This window comes from Suillus plorans (genome assembly GCF_016647745.1).
Source record: "Suillus plorans strain S12 chromosome Unknown HD556scaffold_40, whole genome shotgun sequence".
Lineage (NCBI taxonomy): Eukaryota > Fungi > Basidiomycota > Agaricomycetes > Boletales > Suillaceae > Suillus > Suillus plorans.
Genome location: NW_024537424.1, coordinates 146,561 through 167,549, shown reverse-complemented (window position 1 = coordinate 167,549; position 20,989 = coordinate 146,561). Strand labels below are relative to the sequence as shown.

General features: G+C 51.1%; 6 protein-coding genes across 6 annotated transcripts; 3 read left to right on the top strand and 3 right to left on the bottom strand.

Moving 5' to 3' along the window:
- Positions 1–4: 4 nt before the first annotated feature.
- HD556DRAFT_1444936 (uncharacterized protein) lies at positions 5–1,435 on the top strand (the record flags this gene model as incomplete). Its single annotated transcript, XM_041306857.1, has 8 exons — positions 5–35; positions 89–114; positions 173–215; positions 264–348; positions 409–499; positions 555–689; positions 736–1,154; positions 1,204–1,435. The coding sequence occupies 8 exons, from the start codon at positions 5–7 to the stop codon at positions 1,433–1,435; spliced, it is 1,062 nt and encodes a 353-aa protein (XP_041158598.1).
- A 1,150-nt stretch (positions 1,436–2,585) lies between these two features.
- Positions 2,586–4,515, top strand: HD556DRAFT_625053 (FYRN-domain-containing protein). Its single transcript, XM_041311122.1, has 4 exons — positions 2,586–2,855; positions 2,907–2,977; positions 3,033–3,941; positions 3,992–4,515. The coding sequence occupies exons 1-4, from the start codon at positions 2,673–2,675 to the stop codon at positions 4,308–4,310; spliced, it is 1,482 nt and encodes a 493-aa protein (XP_041158597.1). The 5' UTR covers positions 2,586–2,672; the 3' UTR covers positions 4,311–4,515.
- Positions 4,516–5,837: 1,322 nt separating this feature from the next.
- On the top strand, positions 5,838–7,074 carry HD556DRAFT_1240039 (carbon-nitrogen hydrolase; the record flags this gene model as incomplete). Its single annotated transcript, XM_041298089.1, has 5 exons — positions 5,838–5,885; positions 5,949–5,998; positions 6,054–6,106; positions 6,177–6,894; positions 6,948–7,074. 5 exons carry the CDS (start codon positions 5,838–5,840, stop codon positions 7,072–7,074), a joined length of 996 nt encoding a protein of 331 aa, XP_041158596.1.
- Positions 7,075–7,246: 172 nt separating this feature from the next.
- HD556DRAFT_1444933 (uncharacterized protein) lies at positions 7,247–7,733 on the bottom strand (the record flags this gene model as incomplete). Its single annotated transcript, XM_041306856.1, has 3 exons — positions 7,247–7,393; positions 7,447–7,590; positions 7,641–7,733. The coding sequence occupies 3 exons, from the start codon at positions 7,731–7,733 to the stop codon at positions 7,247–7,249; spliced, it is 384 nt and encodes a 127-aa protein (XP_041158595.1).
- An 11,009-nt stretch (positions 7,734–18,742) lies between these two features.
- HD556DRAFT_1383188 (uncharacterized protein) lies at positions 18,743–18,904 on the bottom strand (the record flags this gene model as incomplete). Its single annotated transcript, XM_041303300.1, has 1 exon — positions 18,743–18,904. The coding sequence occupies one exon, from the start codon at positions 18,902–18,904 to the stop codon at positions 18,743–18,745; it is 162 nt and encodes a 53-aa protein (XP_041158594.1).
- A 485-nt stretch (positions 18,905–19,389) lies between these two features.
- Positions 19,390–20,824, bottom strand: HD556DRAFT_624820 (uncharacterized protein). The gene is made up of 5 exons (XM_041311121.1): positions 20,752–20,824; positions 20,404–20,694; positions 20,256–20,341; positions 20,082–20,204; positions 19,390–20,028 (listed from the first exon to the last, which is right to left on the bottom strand). The coding sequence occupies exons 2-5, from the start codon at positions 20,609–20,611 to the stop codon at positions 19,621–19,623; spliced, it is 825 nt and encodes a 274-aa protein (XP_041158593.1). The 5' UTR covers positions 20,612–20,694; positions 20,752–20,824; the 3' UTR covers positions 19,390–19,620.
- Positions 20,825–20,989: the final 165 nt, after the last annotated feature.

Genomic DNA, 20,989 nt, shown 5'->3' with positions numbered 1-20,989 from the left:
GGCTATGGAATCAGAGACACCACGCGTTTCATTCAGTACGTGCTTCCTTACCTCAGGCCGTACGACACCAGCTCAACGTTGTACGAAGTCTCCATCGTAGACTTCTCGGAGGATGTAAGTTTAATAATTTACTGCGTCTGTCGCTGGCCCCGAACAAAGTCCTTTTGTCTAGGCTCGCTGGTTGTTCCTTACTGAATCAGTCTCCGACTTGCTAGGTACGACAATTACCATTTAGTGTTCCTCTGACGTTAACGTTGCTGTAGGCTTTGAACCCCGCGAGTTAATAGGCCGCCCTGCTTTGGAGCTTGTACATCCAGACGAGTTCTCTCAGGTAAAGCAGATGCACTAGTACGTTCGCGGATAATATTTTTCGCTTGCCGATGAATGACCAAATCTTGCATCGATTAGTGATACTATCCGCGAAGACAAAGCCGCTGCTCTGGCATATCTTCGATTAAAGCATAAAGATCCCTTCAAAGGATACATTCTTTGTGCGGTCGTGAGTAGTAGTCTCGATCCTTTATTTGACGTGTTTGATTTAAACTTCGGTTCAGTCTCGGACCGTCGTGCACAGCGTGCTAGTAGGCAGCGTATCCTTTGCCACACCAGGTGGAAAGGCGCTCCAGAATACATCTACTGCACAAGAAGTTGAAGTTGTCACGCCTTCTGCGAAGAACTTTGAGCTTAGGGTAGGCATCATACTTTGTTCATCACTGCTTGTCTAAAAATGACTAGCGATGGGGCGACCCGTCACCGATGACGTCTAGTCCTAGTATACCCGACCTCGCTTCACGGGCTGCCTGCGCTTCCACAGACTCAGATACCAGTGATGCGTCATCAAGCCGCAGCCGAAGCAAGAAACCAACAATAATTAGTTTCAATCCACTGCCCTGTCAGTCCCTAAGGTCGGCACTTATCCTTGACCGGTTCTCGATTCATTGCACGGTGCTCTACTGTTCCAATGACCTTCTCCTGTCAACTACCAGGGTTCTGGGTCGGAGTTTCTTCGATTTTGTCACTAGTCGCACAGAACATAACGTGCGCAGCTGGATCGATGTCATTAAATCATGGGGCGTCAACGATCGAGGGCAACCGAGCGATGGCGGCTTCGGTTTTGGTAAATTTGTGCTGTTACTTGCTGGCAGAAATTCAAGGTATTGACCGGCTTTCTCCGCCCGTATCTCGTTCTCAACTGTATTGAAGGGGTGAAAATGAACAAGATACGCCGCTATCGCGGCGCAGACTCGGAGACGCAAGAATCAATTACCGAATGCCGTCAAGCCCACGTTGCGCCTCCCATTCATCGCCCGGGACGTCATCCCGTTCACGGCCACCATCTTCATCATCCTCTGATCAGGAAATTTCTGTTGACGCTATTTTCTCTGGGCACTCGGACGGAATTTTACTGGTACTTCGGCCAACTTCAAAAGTATGATTTCTGGCATCTACGTATTCTCTCTCTCACCATTCTTTCTGCACGTATATCGTGTGATTGTGTTTTTGATACCATGTTTACCTTCGTTCGTCTGTACACTTTTTGTTGTGTCTTTTTGCTTTCCTGATGTACCATTTGAATGCGTCTAGTGCGTCGCAATTTGGAGTTCATAATTTATTCTCGCGGAGCCTTCACTGCGATAACTTCCTCAACGCCATCGCTTCTTTGTTGCAGGTATGTTTATTGCATATCGTAACATGTGCTGGCACTTGAAACGACAGATCAAGTGTAATGACGTTCCCAGCTTTCTTGGCGTCTATCTTGCGCTCACAAAGCGCCTGAACGGCGTCCCGCGCGGCTTTTCACTTTGAGCCAGATCGGTACAGATGATTCACGTGCGTGGAAGGGATTCTGAAGATCAGGTTCACACTGGCAGGAATACAGATTCCTGATGGGGCCAGCATAGGTATTGCATAGCCCTACTGTGCTGTCAGCTCTTGTTCTTTTTGACAGAATCGCTAAGGAATTTGTTTGTCCCTGCTGATGATCAATACGCTAGCATGGTTTCTTCTGAATCTTAAACCGGTATGTTTAGGCGATTATCTGAGTCTTTCGGTGGTGGTAGGCACAAGGCACGAAACTTGAGCAGCGGTGCTATTTTTATCCTCTCTCTCACATGACGACTAAGTGGTAGAGGATGAAAACTGAATAATGGAGTAATGAGAAACGATTGAGAGGACTAAATGCATACTGGACGGCGCATCTATGACGGCGCATGGTTGCTAGACCACGACCGTTCTGCTCGGTTTGGTCCGAATAATGGAGAAGTGTGACTGCCAGAAATAGGAAAAAGGAAAGCGGTAGTGGCGTGGCCCAAGGTTCCGGGAGCAATAAGATGGTGAAATGATGTGGCAGACTCAACGCCGTGGCAGATTCGCCGTGGCAAAGTTGACAAGGGATCTCGAGAAAAAACACCAAATCCCGTTGTCGTCTTCAAGTTTCAAGTCGATAAATCTTAAAAGAAAACAGGGTGCACCCTTGAAATTATTTGATTACGAATAACCGGAGATAAAGAGAGTTTCGAAAGGCTGAATCTGCCGTCAATGTGGTGGTTTGACGTTGACAAAAAAATTCAAGTCTTGTTGGGCTAGGCTGTGTAGTCGTGTTTGAGCTTGGTTGGATTTTACCTTTGCGCGCTTCTTGTGCGGGTCTCTCTTCCACTTTTCACACAAACTTCATGTCTCGCCGTCGCTCATCGTCAACAACGATGGGCCCACCCGCTGATGTCGTCATGGGCCCCCCACCGCCGCCGCCGTTGCCAGTCAACCAGCAGCCACTACCGACTCCTCTAAAAGAAACTCAGGAATCCGCCTTGGATAAATATCGAAAACTAAAACGAAAGTTTTTCGAGTTGGAGGATGTGAGCAGTTATCTTTCATCATGGTCTATCGAACTAACAAATTTGTCTCAGAAACATAAAGAGGCGCAGCACGAGTTAAGGCTCTCTGGGGAACGTAATGTGAAACTTCGGGAAGAACGGGAGTGCGTGTAACTGCAATATCGATATCTCATATGTTGGTCTGACTCTCTACTCCAGCAAGATGCTCGACCGCATTCGTGAACTTGAAACACACTCTGAGCCGAACATCTCGGGTGTTCCTTATCTGCCGTCCAGTGCCTTTCCTCGCTCCCTCTCAACTCTGAAAGCCCGTTCCTACTTTGTATCGAACCTCCGTCAGGCAATGGCGGAGGAAGAAGCTGACGATCATGAGCTTGATCCACTACTTACTTCGCGGCATGTCGGCCCGTTGGCTCGCAAGCGCGCAGAAGACGAACATCGAGACCGTGCCGAGGAGGAGGCTCGTGAAGCTCGTCGCCAACCAAAGCGACCTCGAGCTGCTGTTAAAGGGAAAGAGGCCATGGGACAGCCTCCCCATGGTCAACCCGCTATGGGTGTGGTCTCTGCTCCGGAAGGAGGTGGCCCAGGAACCCCTGTTCTTGTGTCGACCAAGGGCACCCGTCTTCGCCTTAAGCCTCCCGTGCGGCCTTCACCTAATGACCCTCTCCCTTCAAGTAATCCAGCGCACTCCCAATCATCACTATCTCCATTGTTATCTCCTCGCGACGAGCAGTCTCATTATGACCCAGTACGGTTCAGTGCCAATGGTGGCGGACAGCACCCTGCCTTGGTTCCTGTCCCTGGAAATACGCCTCCACACGTTGGTCCGTCTCCTTCGTTACCCCCACACATGGGACTTCCCTCTGCACCTCCTCCGTCGTCTCGTGCAACCGAGGTTCAGCGTCATGCTAAGCCTAAACGTTTGAAGGCCCATACTGTTACAACAAAGAGTTACAGCATCCCTACTGTTCCACGTGATAAACAAGGACGTCCAATGCTACCACTCACCGTCGGCATCATGACAGTGAACCAACTAGGAGAGGTATGCATGCGAGAGCATTTTCACACGGAGCGGTACATCTTCCCTGTTGGATATGAGGTGACACGGTGAGCACCCATTTGAATCAAAGTGATGTTTTCAATTAATCTCTTTGTAGGAAATATTCATCAACGGTGGATCCCACCGCAGAGGCTATATACACTTGCTCAATCCTGGATGGCGGAGATGGACCCAAGTTCAAGATCATCGCATCTGATGTCCAAGATCGTCCTCAAATCGCAGGCACCGCCACCGGTGCATGGTCTGCTATCGTGAAACAGGCCAATACTATCCGCAATCGCCAACACTCGAATTCTGTCTCGGGGCCTGACTTCTTTGGGCTAGGACAGAACACCATCAAGCACTTGATCCAGGAGCTTCCAAATGCCGATCGCCTGCGCGATTATGTATGGCAGAACTTTGTCGAAGGAGGGTGAGTAATTATTATTATGGCCAGTGTAGTATCTAGAATTGCTGGAATGGGACGCGGACCAGCGCGTACCGCGGGCTGTACTATCGTTCATGCTGGCGAATCTTTTTCTTTCTCGTCTCATCCTTTTTTTCTGAATTGTGACACGATATAACACAGACCTTTAGGCGGTAGACACGCGGCCGTCGTTCCTGCACTTCCGGAAGATCAGTCTGGTGTGGCCGATGGTCACGCTGAAGATATTCCTTCCTTCCTACACCCTCCCCCACATCTACAATCGCAGCCTTTCACAACCATCGTTCTTCCGCCACCTCAATCTGCCGACACTTTAAGTATCCACGAGTACCGCCCTCCTTCACAGAGGGATATCGAAGACAGGCGACAGAGTAACTCTCATTCACATGGCACCCGTCAGCTCACAAATCCTTCACCACCAAACATGACATCCACCTCCAAAGCATCACCTCCCCCACACCAACAGCAATCGCCATATCTTGCCGGTGCCAATGCGTCATTGCCTGTGCCTCAAACATTAGCAAGCATAATGAATGCGTATCCTGCTCCCTCAGCTGCAAGAGAGGAGCCTCATTCGCGTCCTGGATCCCGAGATGAGATACCTCCAAACGGTCCGTCATTGCGGTCTCGTGAGCAGTGATCACTGATCTACTCGCCTACATCTACTATGCAAGTGGAGTCCATTATATTATACTTCTTTTGGGTTTATTCTATGTTGAACGCTGTGTTATTGATCTCTAGTTTCTCGCATTATCGTGGCTTTTTTGGCATCTTACTTCACTTCTGTTTTTGGATGGTTTCGTTTTTGCAGATATTCCCTCTCCAATCCCAAAAAGTAACTTCCAACCTGTGTGATCGACTTCCCAATCGTTGACGGATAGCCCACCACCTCTCCCCTAGAGCCCCTCACTCTGTGGGCTTCTAGCTCTGGGGGAAAAGGTGACGGTCTTCTGGGATGAGATGAGACTTGTTCTCGTTGACTAGATGACCATGAGGCGAGAGTAAACCAACGTAAGAGTGGAATCACGACTTCTTGACTGTAAGCCCTCGGGCTGGCGGTTAGGAGATCGATTTACGGGCCCCTGTGGGGACTCCTGCCGTGCGAGGAATGTGCTGGCAATGGGGTAGTATGTGGGGCCGACATTCGATTGAGTTTCTGCGCGTTATCATGATCATTGACAGCCACTTTTCACATCGATAGACCAGATTTCATCTTTTCGTCTTACCGCTTCTATTTACTTTTGGAGCTGGACAAATGTGACGGGGCTCCACCTTTTACGAGACTTTACATCCGGGCGGAACAACCCAGCAATCTGAAAGTAGCCGGAACGTACATCTACCATCATCGCCTACTCCTATCTTTCGTTATTTGTACGTTTGAGCTAGCACTGCCTTTACCATTTGCGCGATATACTCAACATGAGGTTATGTTTGTGTTTGATCGCAGCGCTAAACTTTGGGGTCAGAACCGTGACAGTAACAGTTCTAGTCAAGTTTCTCCCACCACACTCATGATCTCATGATGTCTTCGCAGTTGCGTGTGGCAGTCGTACAGTTTGCTCCAAAGGTCAGTACACATTTCCTCGGGGATGAAAACAGCAACCATAATCGAACGTCATCTACACCTAAGCTCGGCCAAGTGCAAGCCAACATCGCCAAGGCTCGAGAATTATGCAATGGGTATGCGGCCTCACGCACTAGTACGTTTGAAGATGGCCTCACAGCCATTTGCAAGGTTGAGGCCCCGATCACTTGATCTCCTGTGTTTCCCAGAGATGTTTTTATCCGGTAAGCCGGTTCTCGTACTTCCGAATTGTCACTGCATATGCACACGCAGGTTTCTGATCATGCACATCAGGCTATGTTTTCCCGGACACGGCTACTATCACACCGTATCTTGAGCACCCACATACAGGGCCCACGGCCACCTTTTGTGCGGAGCTAGCACGCTCCCTTGAATGTTTTGTAGCTGCCGGGTATCCTGAGAAGCTCGAACCGCATGAACATGCCCCTCCGCTCGGAGGCAATAGCTTATCGTCTCATCAGCCCCGTATCGGTGCAAACAGTGCAGTCATGTATAGTCCTACGGGGGAGCGTATCGGAGCATATCGCAAGACCAACCTCTATAAACTTGATCTTCCTTGGGCTGTTCCCGGTTCTGGGTTTACGACGATGACTCTACCGCATCCGTTGGGTCCAACCACGCTTGCGATCTGCAATGACCTTAATGTGCAGGACCCTGCTGTGTGGGAGTCGCTTGAAGAAGGTCCATATGAACTTGCTCAACACTGCATGAGATCGGGCACGCGGCTTTTGATACTTCTGAATGCATGGCTGCATCCTGACGAAGACGGAGAAGTATCAGATAGCGATTCTGCTGATTGCACGACTTCGGAGCAGAACGAAGACACAGATGGCATGGAGCCAAGTTGGGAAGTGATAAAATACTGGGCGATGCGTCTGAACCCATTGTGGGCCACGATTCAAGAGGCAACACATGAAAACGAGAAGAAACCGGGCATTTCCAACGAGCTACTCGTGCTTGTTTGTAACAGATTTGGACACGAAGGCGGTGAGTGTTCAGAAGCTTTTGGCTCTATTCTTGAGTGAATTGGTTTTGTTCAGGGAGCATATTTGCGGGATCGTCTGCTCTCATGTCCCTTCGCCGAGGATCCGGCCGACCACGACTGTTGCAGATGATGGGACAGAGAGAAGAAGGTGTTGGTTTCTGGACTGCGAACATAGCAGTACGGTAGCATGATTCATTTGATGCGTTTCCTACTAGATCACCACCCCTCTTTACTCATGCACATATTGGTAGCTATATTTTCGGCACTCATGTCTTCATATCGTTGTCTGATTAAATTGCCGTTTTACTGCCATTCCCCCAAATCATCCATAAATAATAGTCCAATCATGCCTAAACCTTCATTCCAACGAGTCCCACTCACCGCACTCGCCGGCTTCTTGGCTTCCTGGCCGAAATTGAATGTTATAACCATAGTGACTGCATAGTCGAGCATGTGCGTCATCAAGCACCGCGCGTCGATGGAGCGCATGCAGTACTTTGGAATGCTAGGATAAAAATCAGTACGAGTTAGTACAGGGTGCTGAAAGTGAGTAGTTACACGCTGCAGAGTAGCGGCCATCTCTTTGCTGGAAGCTGATAACTTTGCAGTGGAATCTTCGAGGCCCCGGATTTTCTTATCCAAACTCTGAATTTTCCTGTCCTGGCTCTGGATTCTCTCATCCAAACTCTGTATTTTCTTGTCCTGATATTTTGTTTTGTTAGCTTGCTCATTGAGTAGTTCCAGGTACATACCTGTTGCGCGAAGGAAGCTTTGAGCTGATTGATCTCGCCCATCATTTCCTCGTGAAACGTGTTCAATCGAGTCATGATCTCTATGTTGGACATGGTCGTATTACGAGCACAGGGGTAGACTCTATGTTGGACATGGTCAAAGCATAGGAGTACTAACATAGGGGACGGAAAAGGCGTTTATAACGAGCGCGGGAACAACGAGGAGTCTAGAACGACAAAAGATCTCAGTGTCTTGGACGAAACTCTATTACAAACGGTGCGTCTACCTAGAACGAGAAAGCTACAGCTAACGTTAGACGTGTTAACAACTCTAGGTGACTTTTAGAACGTACATCTCAGTGTCTTGAACGAAACTGAGATGCACCTGCGCTACTGGTACTGGTCTTATAGTAAGTGTGTCAGGAACTTGAATATATGAATGAGAGACTGAAAATAATTCTAGGACGCGAGCCGATGTCATGCATCGCTCGCCTATGTCCGTTTCGGCTTGAGCTCGTACCTATCATCTCCCCCTCGTACCTATCTCGGATCCTTCGGCTTCCCTCGACTCGGATCTTTTGGCCTCGGACTCCAACACTCCCCCTCGAGCGCAAGCCACGCTCATCAGCATCCTCAACTTCTGGAGTCGTGGTCGTGGGAGCGCCTTCGTAAAGGCGTCAGCGATGTTGTCCTCAGAGGGGCAGTAGAATAACTTGAAGGTGCCGTTCTTGACGTGTGAGCGGACGAAGTGGTATCGAAGGTCGATGTGCTTGGTGCGTGACTGGAACTTTCCATTGGATGCTAATGCTATCGCAGCTTGATTGTCACAGAACACGGGAATGGGATGTGGGACGGGGTCGTAGAGCTCTTCGATGAGCAACTGAAGGTAAAGTAATTCGCGTATCACACTGGTCAGGGCGATATACTCAGCCTCTGCCGTGGATAGCGCGATCAGCGGTTGCTTACGGGCACTCCATGCCACTGGCCCCCCGTTTAATAGAACGACATACCCAGACATCGAGTGTCGTGTCGAGTTACGAACAGACGAAGGCCGATGAATCCGATGCATGAGGTACGAGCGCATGCTAAAGCAGAAACGGACGAGCGCGCGTTGACAGCGGCTCGTGCCCTCCCTTATTTTTCCTGTCTCTGATTAATATATGTTCCTACGCGTTTTACCTTATAGTTCGAGTCAGATACATAGACGCATCTCAGTCTTGTCCCAAGTACTGAGATGTGAGTACCATTAGTTGCACGACACGACGAACACGTAGCTAACGTTTCTCGTAGCGTTTTCGTTATTAGGTACATATACCAAATATACAAAGAGTCTTGTCCCAAGTACTGAGATCGTTTTCGTTATTAGCTCCATCTGAACTCGTCCGCTCGCACCTGAAAACAACAGGTTATGAGCCCTGAACCGGCAATGGACACCACGCTCCCCACCACCAATTCGAACCTATTCAACATACCAAAGTTAGCCGAGGACGGCACTAATTGGATAACCTACAAGGAACGCATGTTGACGGCAATTGGCGCGCGAGGTCTGATGCGTTATGTGGACGGCCGGGCAATCAAACCGATACCTTTCAAGGTAGATGCGACCACGGGCGCAGTGAGGAAATCAGATGGCTCGACTCCTACGCAAACGGAGATAGAGGAGGTCGATGAGAAGCTAGATGAATTCTACCAGAAAGACTCACTTGTTAGGCAGCACGTCTTCAGCACAATAACTGATAGGATGCTGCTACGAGTCCAGAAGCTCAACAGCGCGTCGAGCATATGGACCGAAATCTGTCAAATCCACGAAGGAAAGACGGAATTAGTGCAGGTAGACCTACGAAGACGCCTGCAGGACTTACGCTGCGAGGAGAACGGCGACGTCAAGGCGCATTTCGCCGAGCTCTTGAGGCTGCGAGAGTCCCTGGCCGGGATGGGAACGTCCATTGAAGATCGCGATTTCCATGCCATCCTTTTGGGCTCGTTGCCAGAGTCATATAGACCCATTCTGTCGTCCATCAGCGCTGCAGCCAGGATAACGCAGACACCACTCACGTCGAACGAACTCATCACAGTGATCAGTGAGGAGTACGAGCACCGTCTGTTGACGGATAAGCGTGGCTCCAAGAAGAGTGGAAATTCGGCTCTTGTAGCCAAGTCTGCTCCTGGGAGAGGTAAAAAGTCTGGGGGCACAAGCAAAGAGAATGCGGACGTTACCTGCTTCAATTGTGAGAGAAAAGGCCATTACAAAACGGACTGTTGGAGGCCTGGAGGCGGAAAAGAGGGCCAAGGGCCGAATCAACGTCAGAAGAGGCCTGGACGCACGCCAAAAGAGGGCGCCAACGCAGCTAATACATCCGAGGCAGACAGCGCGACCAACTACGCATTCGCTACGTCAGATCTAGCCACTGTTGCAAAGCAGTTTGACGTACCTGTTGCTCGTCGCAGCGCCATCGTTGATTCAGGCGCCACTTCTCACTTCTGCCCTGACAGAGCCAAATTTCTCGACTTCGTCGAGATAGAGCCACAGGATGTGCATACGGCCGATGGCTCAGTTATCAGTGCCGTAGGAAGAGGCAGTGTAAAGCTGGACTTACCCAATGGGAAAGAGCGAATGACTGTAACCCTCCAGAACGCTCTCTATGCCCCAAAAATGGCATTTACCCTTATATCGACTAATCGTATAACGGCAGGGGGTATGGCAGTCCATTTCGAGGACCGAATGTGCAGGATACTCTCCGCCGGGCCCAAACGCACTGTCATTGCGACCATTCCCCAAGTAGATGGCCTATACAGTGTGGCTGCACAGGCTAAGCATCATGCGAACCTGGCAGCAGGAAAACTCACCGTACATGCCGTCCATAAGGCCCTTGGCCACATATCACAGTCTGCAGTAAGGCACGCTGTCACGAAGGGACTTGTCAACGGTATCAACCTTGACGCCACGTCTGCCGAGGAATTCTGCGAGGCCTGTACGAAGGCAAAATCTGCCCATCAGCCGTTTGCGAAGGAAAGCACGAAACGTACGACGGCGTATGGGGAGTTGGTACATACCGATCTTTGGGGACCTGCCCAGACCATGAGTCTGTCCGGCTCCAGCTACTATATGAGCTTTACCGACGATTACTCCCGCGAGACCCAAGTGGCATTCCTGAGGCACAAAAGCGAGGCGTTAGAAGCGTTCAAACAATACGAAGTGCGACTTACCACACAGAACGATGGACTTCGTATCAAAACCCTTCGGTCCGATCGAGGAGGCGAATACCTCAGTGCAGAGTTTGACGCCTACTTGAAGGAGCGTGGCATTACCCGGCAGCTGACAGTCCATGATTCCCCGCAGCAGAATGGTGTGGCTGAACGCCTGAACCGGACACTCGTGGAGCATGCGCGTGCCATGTTGATTGCGCGGGACCTGCCGAAGTTCCTATGGGCAGAGTCAGTTGGTTACGCTGTGTGGCTAAAGAATAGGCTACCTTCCAGGTCCATACCGGGCCACACGCCATACACACTCGTCCATAATGAACGGCCCAATCTCTCATCTGCCCACGAATTTGGCAGCCGAGTCCTTGTCCATGTGGAGGGAGCTGGCAAGTTGGAGCCTAGGGCCGAAGAAGGCTTGTTTGTAGGGGTTGATGCCCAGAGTAAGGGCTATCGCATCTATTGGGAGGGTAAGAGGCGCGTTTCGGTTGAGCGTAATGTCACATTCATACCTGAGTCGGTTGATGTCGCTAATGGAGTCCCGGTCGAGGGGGAGTCTAACCCTGTCGTCACAAAAGTCGTCACAAAAGGCAGCGCCCAGGACTCATCAGCAAATCAGTCACCTCCAAGAACCCACATACCGGCGCCCACCACCCCTCCAAGAACCCACAACCCGCCACCAGAACCTCCTGCAGCTCCACGGTCTACCAGAGTACGCCCACCGCCAGGTTATTATACCGCCCTCAATGAGGGGGAGCGCGCTAATCTTGCAGCCGAAATTCAAAAGCTGGAAGAAGAAGAGTCAGTACCGGCAGATGAGGAGGACATTACTCACCAGTACGCTATGGCTGCAGTGCACCCAGAGCCCTCGTTGCAGCAGGCGCTGAACGGTCAAGACGGTGCAGAATGGCAAGAGGCTATTGATTATGAAATCAGCCAATTGGAGAAACTCGGCACTTGGGAAGTTACCGACTTACCACGTGACGCGAACGTCATCCCATGTCACTACGTCCTCACCACTAAACACGGACCGGACGGCGAAAAGCTCAAACTCCGCGCGCGCCTCGTTGCAAATGGGCAGCGACAACAATACGGCGTCGACTATTTTGAGACGTTTGCACCCACATGCAACATGGCCACCATCAGAACCGTCCTCGCTATGGCCGCGAAGCTCGACTGGGAAATCCATCAAGTGGATATCAAAAGTGCGTACTTATATGCGGATGTCCAGGAAGAGATTTACATGAGGGCGCCGCCTGGCTACTTGAGAAGAGGGCAGGAAGGAAAGGTTCTGAAGTTGAGGAGAAGTCTGCCGGGGTTAAAGCAAGCAGGGTTTGAGTGGGCGGAAGAACTGGCTGGTGTTTTCTCGAGAATTGGATTCAGTCGCTCGCAGGTTGACCAAGCTGTTTACTTTAAGCACACCCCGCAGGAACACACGGTCGTCACCGTATCCGTCGACGATATGGCAGTAACCTCCTCCCATACCTCACACATCCAGCGTTTCAAATCCCAGCTTCGCGAGTTCTTTGAGATCACGGATCTTGGAGAATTGAACTGGCTATTAGGCTTGAAAGTCACTCGCGACCGATCAGGACGCACCATTTCCCTCTCGCAAAAAGCTTATATTGATACCATCCTAGAGCGCTTCTACCTCACTGACGCGAAATCCGCGCAAACGCCGATGGAACCTGGGACGGTACTGTCCTCAGACCAATGTCCTTCCACGCACACTGAGCTTCAAGCCATGTGCGATGTGCCTTACCAATGAGCTATTGGCTCAATCATGTATGCAGCCACCAGCACCCGCCCAGACATCTCCTTCGCTGTCGCTACCCTCTCGCAATTCATGCGAAACCCTGGCAAAGCTCATTGGGAAGCTGCAAAGCGTGTCATGCGCTACCTAAAAGCCACAGCCCACTTCGAACTCACCCTTGGCTCCACAGATGCTGGCCTCGAGGCGTTCGTAGATGCGGACTGGGCGTCCCAGCCTCATCGGCATTCAATGTCAGGATACGTCGTAATGTTGAATGGGGGCCCCGTTGCTTGGAGCGCACGTAAGCAGCCATTGATCGCTTTATCTACTGCTGAGGCAGAGTATATCGCGCTAACCACTGTCGCCCGAGAGCTACTATACCTACAGTACCTCACTGAAGAACTGTATGAGTCTCCAGGTCTCCCCACCCCCGTCTACTGCGATAACCAAGCCGCCATCGCTCTTGCTTCGAACGGGAAATTTCAATCTCGTACCAAACACATATCCATCCGGTATCACTTCATTCGTGCGCACATCAAGGATGGCACATTTGCATTGTTCTATTGCCCGACGGAGCACAACATTGCAGATGCCTTTACAAAGGCAATGCCTCGCCCTCGTTTACAGAACCTCCGGGGTCAGATGAGCTTAGCTTGCGCTCGAGGGGGAGTGTCGAGTTACGAACAGACGAAGGCCGATGAATCCGATGCATGAGGTACGAGCGCATGCTAAAGCAGAAACGGACGAGCGCGCGTTGACAGCGGCTCGTGCCCTCCCTTATTTTTCCTGTCTCTGATTAATATATGTTCCTACGCGTTTTACCTTATAGTTCGAGTCAGATACATAGACGCATCTCAGTCTTGTCCCAAGTACTGAGATGTGAGTACCATTAGTTGCACGACACGACGAACACGTAGCTAACGTTTCTCGTAGCGTTTTCGTTATTAGGTACATATACCAAATATACAAAGAGTCTTGTCCCAAGTACTGAGATCGTTTTCGTTATTAGCTCCATCTGAACTCGTCCGCTCGCACCTGAAAACAACATGTCGGTGGGGTTGGGACGCCCAGTCTGCATCCACGAAGGCTTCAAGGCCGCCGTCCGTCGAACCGAGTGTCAGCTCGTAGTCTCCCGTTCCCTTGAGGTACCGTAGCGCCCTTTTGGTGGCCTCCCAGTGGGGCCTACCAGGATTGCGCATGAATTGCGACAGCGTCGCGACAGGGAATGCTATATCAGGCCTGGTGCTAGTGGCTGCGTACATCAGCGAGCCAATGGCTCGCTGATACGGCACGTTGCGCATGGCCTGGATCTCCTGCACTGTGGCAGGTCCCTGCTCAACGGACAAGGTAAGTGTTGGCTCCATCGGCGTCTGCGCACTCTTAGCGTCTCCCATGTAGAAGTGTTCGACGATCGTGTCAACATAGGCTTTTTGCGAGAGGGTCAAGGTACATGCGCCACGGTCTCGTGTTACCTTTAGGCCTAACAACCAGCTTAGCTCGCCTAGGTCCGTGATTTCGAAGAATTCGCGGAGGTGGGACTTGAAACGGGTGATGTGGGAGGTGCTGTTGGCGGTGACGGCCATGTCGTCCACGGAAACGGTGATGACGACGTGTTCTCCCGGTGCCCGCCTGTAGTACACTGCCTGGTCCACCTTGGACCGGGTGAATCCTATCTTCGCAAAGACTCCCGCTAACTCCTCAGCCCACTCAAAACCGGCCTGCTTCAAACCAGGTAAGCTCCTTCGCAGCCGCAACACCTTTCCTCGCTGACTCTCTGTGAGATAGCTTTTTATATCGACCTGGTGGATCTCCCAGTCGTTCTGAGCCGCCATTGTCAGCACAGTGCGTATGGTGCTCATGTTGGCTGTCGGCACGAACGTGTCGAAGTAGTCAACGCCGAATTGCTGCCTCTGGCCGTTGGCAACGAGTCGTGCCCGCAGTTTGAGTTTTTCGCCGTCGGGTCCACGTTTCGTGGCCAAAACGAAATGGCAGGGGATGAGGTTAGCGCCACGAGGTAAGTCTACTACTTCCCACGTCCCCAACTTCTCAAGTTGACTAATCTCGTAATCAACAGCTTCTTGCCACTCTACTCCATCCGGTCCGTTTAACGCCTGCTGCAAGGTGGGCTCTGGTTGGGCAACTGCCAAGGCAAGTTGAAGGTGAGTCTCTTCGTCCACTAAATCTACCTCTGACGCTTCCAACAGGTTCTCCATCGCTATGGCCGCTGCATTGCTGCCTTCGTTCAGGCTCGCATAGTAGCCTGGAGGAGGTCTGGCCCTCGTGGTCCTTGGAGGAGTAGATGGCTGAGGTTGCTGCTCGGTAGATGGTTGAGGTTGCTGGGCGGTAGATGGTTGAGGTTGCTGCTGCAAGGTAGTGGTGATGGGCTGGACGCTATGAGGTAAGTTATTATTATTACTGTTGCCGCTGTTATGTTCGTTAACAGCGGTAGGCTCCCCCTCATCCAGTGCATCCACCAGGATCTCTGCCGGTGCAAAGGTGAGGTTCCTCTCCACCGATACACGGTGTTTCCCCGGCCAGTACACCCTATAACCCTTGCTTTCAGCATCTACACCCACAAATACGGCTTCTACAGCCTTCGGCTCTAGCTTCCCACCCTCCAGCACGTGCACAAAGACCTTCGCCCCAAACTCATGGGCGCGCGACAAATCCGGCTTGCACTTTCGCACCAGCTCGTAGGACGTGGTGCCGGGGATGGACCTTGAAGGTAAGCGGTTCTTTAGCCATGCTGCGTAGTTGATGGCTTCTGCCCACAGATACTTTGGTAGGTCCCGTCCTATCAACATCGCCCTCGCGTGCTCCACCAACGTCCGGTTCAGATGTTCGGCTATGCCATTCTGCTGCAGTGAGTCGTGGACTGTCAACTGACGTTCAATGCCTTGCTGACGGAGGTACAGGTCGAATTCGGCGCTAAGATATTCTCCCCCTCTGTCCGAACGGACTTTACGAAGCGTGACGGCCAGCGTCTGACGCGCCAGCCATGCTTCATAAGCCTTGAAGGCGGTAAGTGCTTCGCTCTTCAGTTTCAAGAACTGAACCTTCGTCTGCCTGCTGTAGTCGTCGGTGAAGCTGATGTAGTAGAGGCTCCCGTTTAGACTGGTTGTCTGCGCAGGTCCCCACAGGTCTGTGTGCACTAAGTCTCCATAGGTAAGTGCGCGCGTACTGGACTCATCTGGGTAGGGTTTCTGCGTTGACTTCGCCTTCACACAGACATCGCAAAACTCGGGCTTGGATGCGAGGTCCAGCTCTATACCGGTGACGAGGCTCTTCTTCACGGCGTCCATGGCTGCTGCTTGGGAGGTGTGTCCTAGGACACGGTGCAGGCTCCCTACGGTGAGTTTTTGCCTTGCTACATTGGCATGATGCATCTGACGACGCGCAACGACGCTGTAGAGTCCCTCCAGCTGCGGAATCTCGGCGATAACATGTCGCTTCGGCCCTTGGGAGAGGATCTGGCACATGCGTCCCTCGAAGAGGACTGCTAGGCCAGCCGCCGTTATCCTGTTTGTGGAGATAAGGGTGAATGCCATCCTAGGTGCGTATAGCGCATTTTTCAGCGTCACAGTCGTGCGCTTCTGACCCATTGGCAGCTCTATCTGAACATCACCTCGGCCTATGGCACTTAGAGTCGAGCCATCGGCTGTGCAAATGTCCTGGGGAGGGATACTGACAAAGTTCATGAACTTGGCCCGGTCTGGGCAAAAGTGGGAGGTTGCGCCCGAATCTACGATGGCGCCTCTCTTTGCCACAGGTACGTTCAGCTCCCCTGCCACGCTCGCCAAATCTGACGTGACAAAGGCATACTGGTCGTCGTGGGACTCTGGCTGTGTGGCCAAGTTGGCTGCCTGCTTCGGCGCCTTCTCGCCCTTCTTCTTTTGCTGGTTGGGGCCTTGCCCTTCCTTCCCACCACCGGGGCACCAACAGTCTGTCTTATAGTGGCCCTTCCGGTCACAATTGAAACAGGTGATGTCCGAGTTCGTTTTGGAGGTGCCGGTTGACACTCTGCCCTTGCCCTTAGCTTCTCTTGCAGAGAGGGCGGACCCAGATGCTCCCTTTTTGGTAGGACGTCGTTCGGTGAGTAACCGATGTTCGTATTCTTCGGTAATGATACTGATTAGCTCGTAGGAGGTGAGTGGACTCTTGGTGATTTTGGCTGCTGCGCTGATGGAGGATAGAAGAGGTCGGTAGGATTCTGGTAGGGATCCTAGGATGATGGCGTGGAAGTCGATGTCGACGATAGCCGCCCCCATCCCGGCCAACGATTCGCGCAGCCTCATGAGCTCTGCGAAGTGGGCTCTTACGTCCCCTCCTTCATCACACCTTGTTTCCTGCAAGCGGCGCCGTAAGTCTATCTGCACGAGTTCGCTTTTGCCCTCGTGAATCTGACATATCTCATCCCAGATGTCGGATGCCTCCCCAAGCTTTTGGACACGCAGTAGCAGCCGATCGGTGATCGTGCTGAATATCTGCTGCTTCACCAGTGAGTTCTTCTGGTGGTACTCGTCGATCTTCTGATCGAGCTCGTCTATTTCAGTCTGCGATGGCGTTGACCCGTCAGGCTTTTTAACGGCCTTGGTTTTCGGATCGACGACGAAAGGAATAGGCTCGCAGACTCGACCATCGGTATATCGCATCAAACCTCGCGCTCCAATAGCCGTTAGTGTTCGTTCTTTGTAAGTAATCCAGTTCGAGCCGTCTTCTGCGAGCTTCGGGATATTGAACAGGCTGGAGTTGGTAGCGGGGAGCGTAGATTCCATGATGGTGGCAGGGCTCATAACCTAAAGGCGTTTATAACGAGCGCGGGAACAACGAGGAGTCTAGAACGACAAAAGATCTCAGTGTCTTGGACGAAACTCTATTACAAACGGTGCGTCTACCTAGAACGAGAAAGCTACAGCTAACGTTAGACGTGTTAACAACTCTAGGTGACTTTTAGAACGTACATCTCAGTGTCTTGAACGAAACTGAGATGCACCTGTGCTACTGGTACTGGTCTTATAGTAAGTGTGTCAGGAACTTGAATATATGAATGAGAGACTGAAAATAATTCTAGGACGCGAGCCGATGTCATGCATCGCTCGCCTATGTCCGTTTCGGCTTGAGCTCGTACCTATCATCTCCCCCTCGTACCTATCTCGGATCCTTCGGCTTCCCTCGACTCGGATCTTTCGGCCTCGGACTCCAACAACAAGTCCGTACTAAGTACTTACCAATCCATGGACCGGTAACATAGTATTTAGTAGTATATATACTGTAGGTTATGTAGTCAGTCGAAATAATATCTACTATCATAGGGCGCCTTGAACTCATGGATTCGCCTTAGAGGGTCTCGAAGGTCTCTACTACGAGAACGTGTGCCCCGCGGGGTATAAGTGGCTTGTCAGTCTCGTCGGCAATTATGTAATTGCTGGCACGGTGTACCTTTTCCCAGGAGATGCGCCAACGTTGCAGCAATGTCACAAAACTCCACTCAGATAACTTCATTCAGAAGGCCTTTGTGGCCGAGACAGAATCTGACGCGTAGTGTGTGAGTCGGTTATCAGGTTTTACAATGTGCCTACAGCACCTCGTCTTTGATGGGTTGGGGGCCCATTTGTTCTGGTATGTCATACAGGATCACATGAAGAATCCCCACTCATCGACATCCTTCTTCAAGATGTACTTGTATCAAACCGGCTCGGCTCGGCTTGCCATGTTTTAAATTTGGCTGGAGGAATTATCGAGCACATTGGAGGTATGTGTTTTCCCAAAAATCACCGTTTCCCTCGCTAAGTCATCGTTATTCAAGAACTTGGCAGATTTCTTGATGTCGCTGACGCTCCTGCCAGGTGTCAAGCTACTGGCAGGATTGTCCCACCTCTGCAGTGTCTGCACTGACAGAAGGTGTCACGGTTCGTTTTCACCACTCATAGACATCATTTACGCCTTAAGACCTACGCGAACGGGACACAGGAACAAAACCAATCAGCTATCAATGTCTTTCATGTGTTGCGGCATGACGTCTCTATGGGTTCAACTTGTCAGACGCCCATCTCTTCTCTGGAAGATCGCTTAGTATTTCGTACAGGATGATGGGTCGCATAATATTGTTGGCAGCTGTAGCACTTGGTATGTGATTCTGGTATTTATAACTTTGAGATCTCAAGTCACCATATCACGCCAGGTGACATTCCTGCTGAATCTTATCCAGCACCTTTGCCCATCCCCCTCCATTCCAAGAGCTAATTCTCGCCCACTCATCCTCCTTCAAGACGCGCTTGTACCAGAACAGTCGACTGGCCACGATGATGTCCGCATACGAGAACGTGTCTCCCATAACCCACTCCCCGCCGCTCTTCTCGCGTAACGCTTCTCCCTTATTGAGATTCTGCTCAAGATATGCCCAATCTCCATCGCGTTTCGGGCCTTCGGGTGAAAATTCCTCCCACGGAAGTTTAAACTTCTCCGAGCGCGTTCGACGGAAAAACTCCACGCTTGCGGGGTTCAGAATCTCTGCAACACGCACTTGTATTAGCTTTATGGTGGGGTGCACGTCGTTAATATATGCAGAGTCGAATACGTGAATGAGCATCTGAGAGCCGTGCGGGAAGGTAGGCTTTGCGGGATATGATATACTGCGATCTCGAGGGATTCATCGATCAGAGGGCCAGTGTTGGGGTCACTGAGGACAGGAACGGTGTATATATCTGGGCCGTCGGGTCTCTTTTTGGGCGCCAAGCCGAGACCCTTGAGAACAGTCGCAATAGTCGAGGTCGAGATCCCTCAGACTGGAGAGACCCATTGCCTACCTCGCATCACATTCTCTTTCAACCCCCCGCGGTGCAGCTGGACAGTCAACCGCAAACAGTTTCCTCTCAGACCGGCATACGCGACCACGTTCAACGGTTGTCAAGGACGCACATTGCAGAAAGCCGTGCTTGACCTTCACACAGATTCTTTCACGCACGGACAACTATACACGGCACTTTCGAGAGTGCGATGTCATCGTGACATTCGAGCGCTGTTTCCAGTAGAGAATACAGAAGACGACGGCTAAAGGCAATCAGAACGCTTGTACAAAGGTATCTCGTGGTGGACAAACTCGTAGATGTCCTGCAAGGTTTTGGCCTGCAAGGCTGTCAGATCATCCCCAGTGATCGCTAGCGCCAGGTCCTCCGCAGAGGCTCTGTGAGCCACTTTGTTCACCTCTCCACGGACAGTACCACCAGTGCTGTCAAATATCATCTTCAAAGCCTCATCGGGCAGCAAGCGCGCGTCGTCTTGGTTCAGCTTCAAACGGACCTCCTTTACCAATTGCCCCAGGCTCTTCGTCGGCTGGCCGTCGGCTTCCCGGTAGCCTGGCCGAAGTGAAGTGGGGGGGAAACCATAGCGGGTCGATAGGAGACTACGAGCATCATCCAGCACCACCCGTCGGTGGAGGACACGCACTACTGCAGAATACTAGAATAAAAATCAGTAGGAGTTAGTACAGGGTCCTGAAATTGAGTAGTTACATGTTCCAGGGAAACTTCAAGGCCCTGTATCTTGTCATCCAGGTGTGTTATCGTTTCATCCTGGTGTTTTATCGTCTCATCCTGATATTTTATCTTGTCATCCAGGTGTTTTATCGTCTCATCCTGATATTTTATCTTGTTAGCTTGCTCATCGAGTTGTTCCAGGTAACATACCTGTTGTGTGCGGGAATCGTTGAGCTGATTCATCAATTTCTCTTCCAACGCCTTCATCATAATCTCTACACTGCGTGCTGAGCCCACCAAACGACCAGAATGCAATTGAGTACTGGAATGATGGTGCCAAGATGTTTAAACTACATACTTTTCTTTTTTCCCTTGCGGGAAGACTTTAATGCTTGTTCCAAGGCTTCTTGTGACTTTGATGCTCGTTCCAAGGCTTCTTCTTGCATGAAGCGTTCCGCCCTCACCTCTGCCCTACAATCATCCAGATCTTCTTGGCGCTTCCTCAAATCTGCCTGATGCGCCTTCTTCGTCATAACGATGTCGTGGTACGAATGTGTGGCTGGCATTTGGAATGCTGCTGTGAACTTGCTTCTACCTGGTGGTGTAGTTGATAGCAGTTTGCCTACGATGATATTTGGAGATTCAACGCCTGTGTGAGACAAGCAGGAAAGTTGATAGGTGTACGGTTGAATAGTATGTTGCTTACCAATTAGAATATTAGGGGTTGTTACCTCGATAGGAGACGGCGGTTGAACGTTGAACCACGTTGTTGTATGTTATCGTAAGCTCTTGCGCCAGCGTGCGAATCACGTCTTCAGTGTTCGCGTCTGGGTTGGCAACCGGGTTGGACCTCGTCGTTGTACTTTGCGCTAAGTTGTTGCACAAGCGTGCGAACTACCTCTTCTGTCTGGGCGTCTCTATTGACAATTCGTGTGCATGAAAGA

Excerpts from the sequence above, each read along its gene's own strand:
- HD556DRAFT_625053 (XM_041311122.1), top strand. The coding sequence starts at position 2,673 with ATGTCTCGCCGTCGCTCATCGTCAACAACGATGGGCCCACCCGCTGAT. Across the intron at positions 2,978-3,032 it reads AAACTTCGGGAAGAACGGGA|CAAGATGCTCGACCGCATTC; the intron begins GTGCGTGTAACT and ends TCTCTACTCCAG. Across the intron at positions 3,942-3,991 it reads GTTGGATATGAGGTGACACG|GAAATATTCATCAACGGTGG; the intron begins GTGAGCACCCAT and ends ATCTCTTTGTAG.
- HD556DRAFT_624820 (XM_041311121.1), bottom strand. The coding sequence starts at position 20,611 with ATGCCAGCCACACATTCGTACCACGACATCGTTATGACGAAGAAGGCG. Across the intron at positions 20,342-20,403 it reads CCGCAAGGGAAAAAAGAAAA|TGGGCTCAGCACGCAGTGTA; the intron begins GTATGTAGTTTA and ends CTGGTCGTTTGG. Across the intron at positions 20,029-20,081 it reads TTGAAGTTTCCCTGGAACAT|TATTCTGCAGTAGTGCGTGT; the intron begins GTAACTACTCAA and ends TTTTTATTCTAG.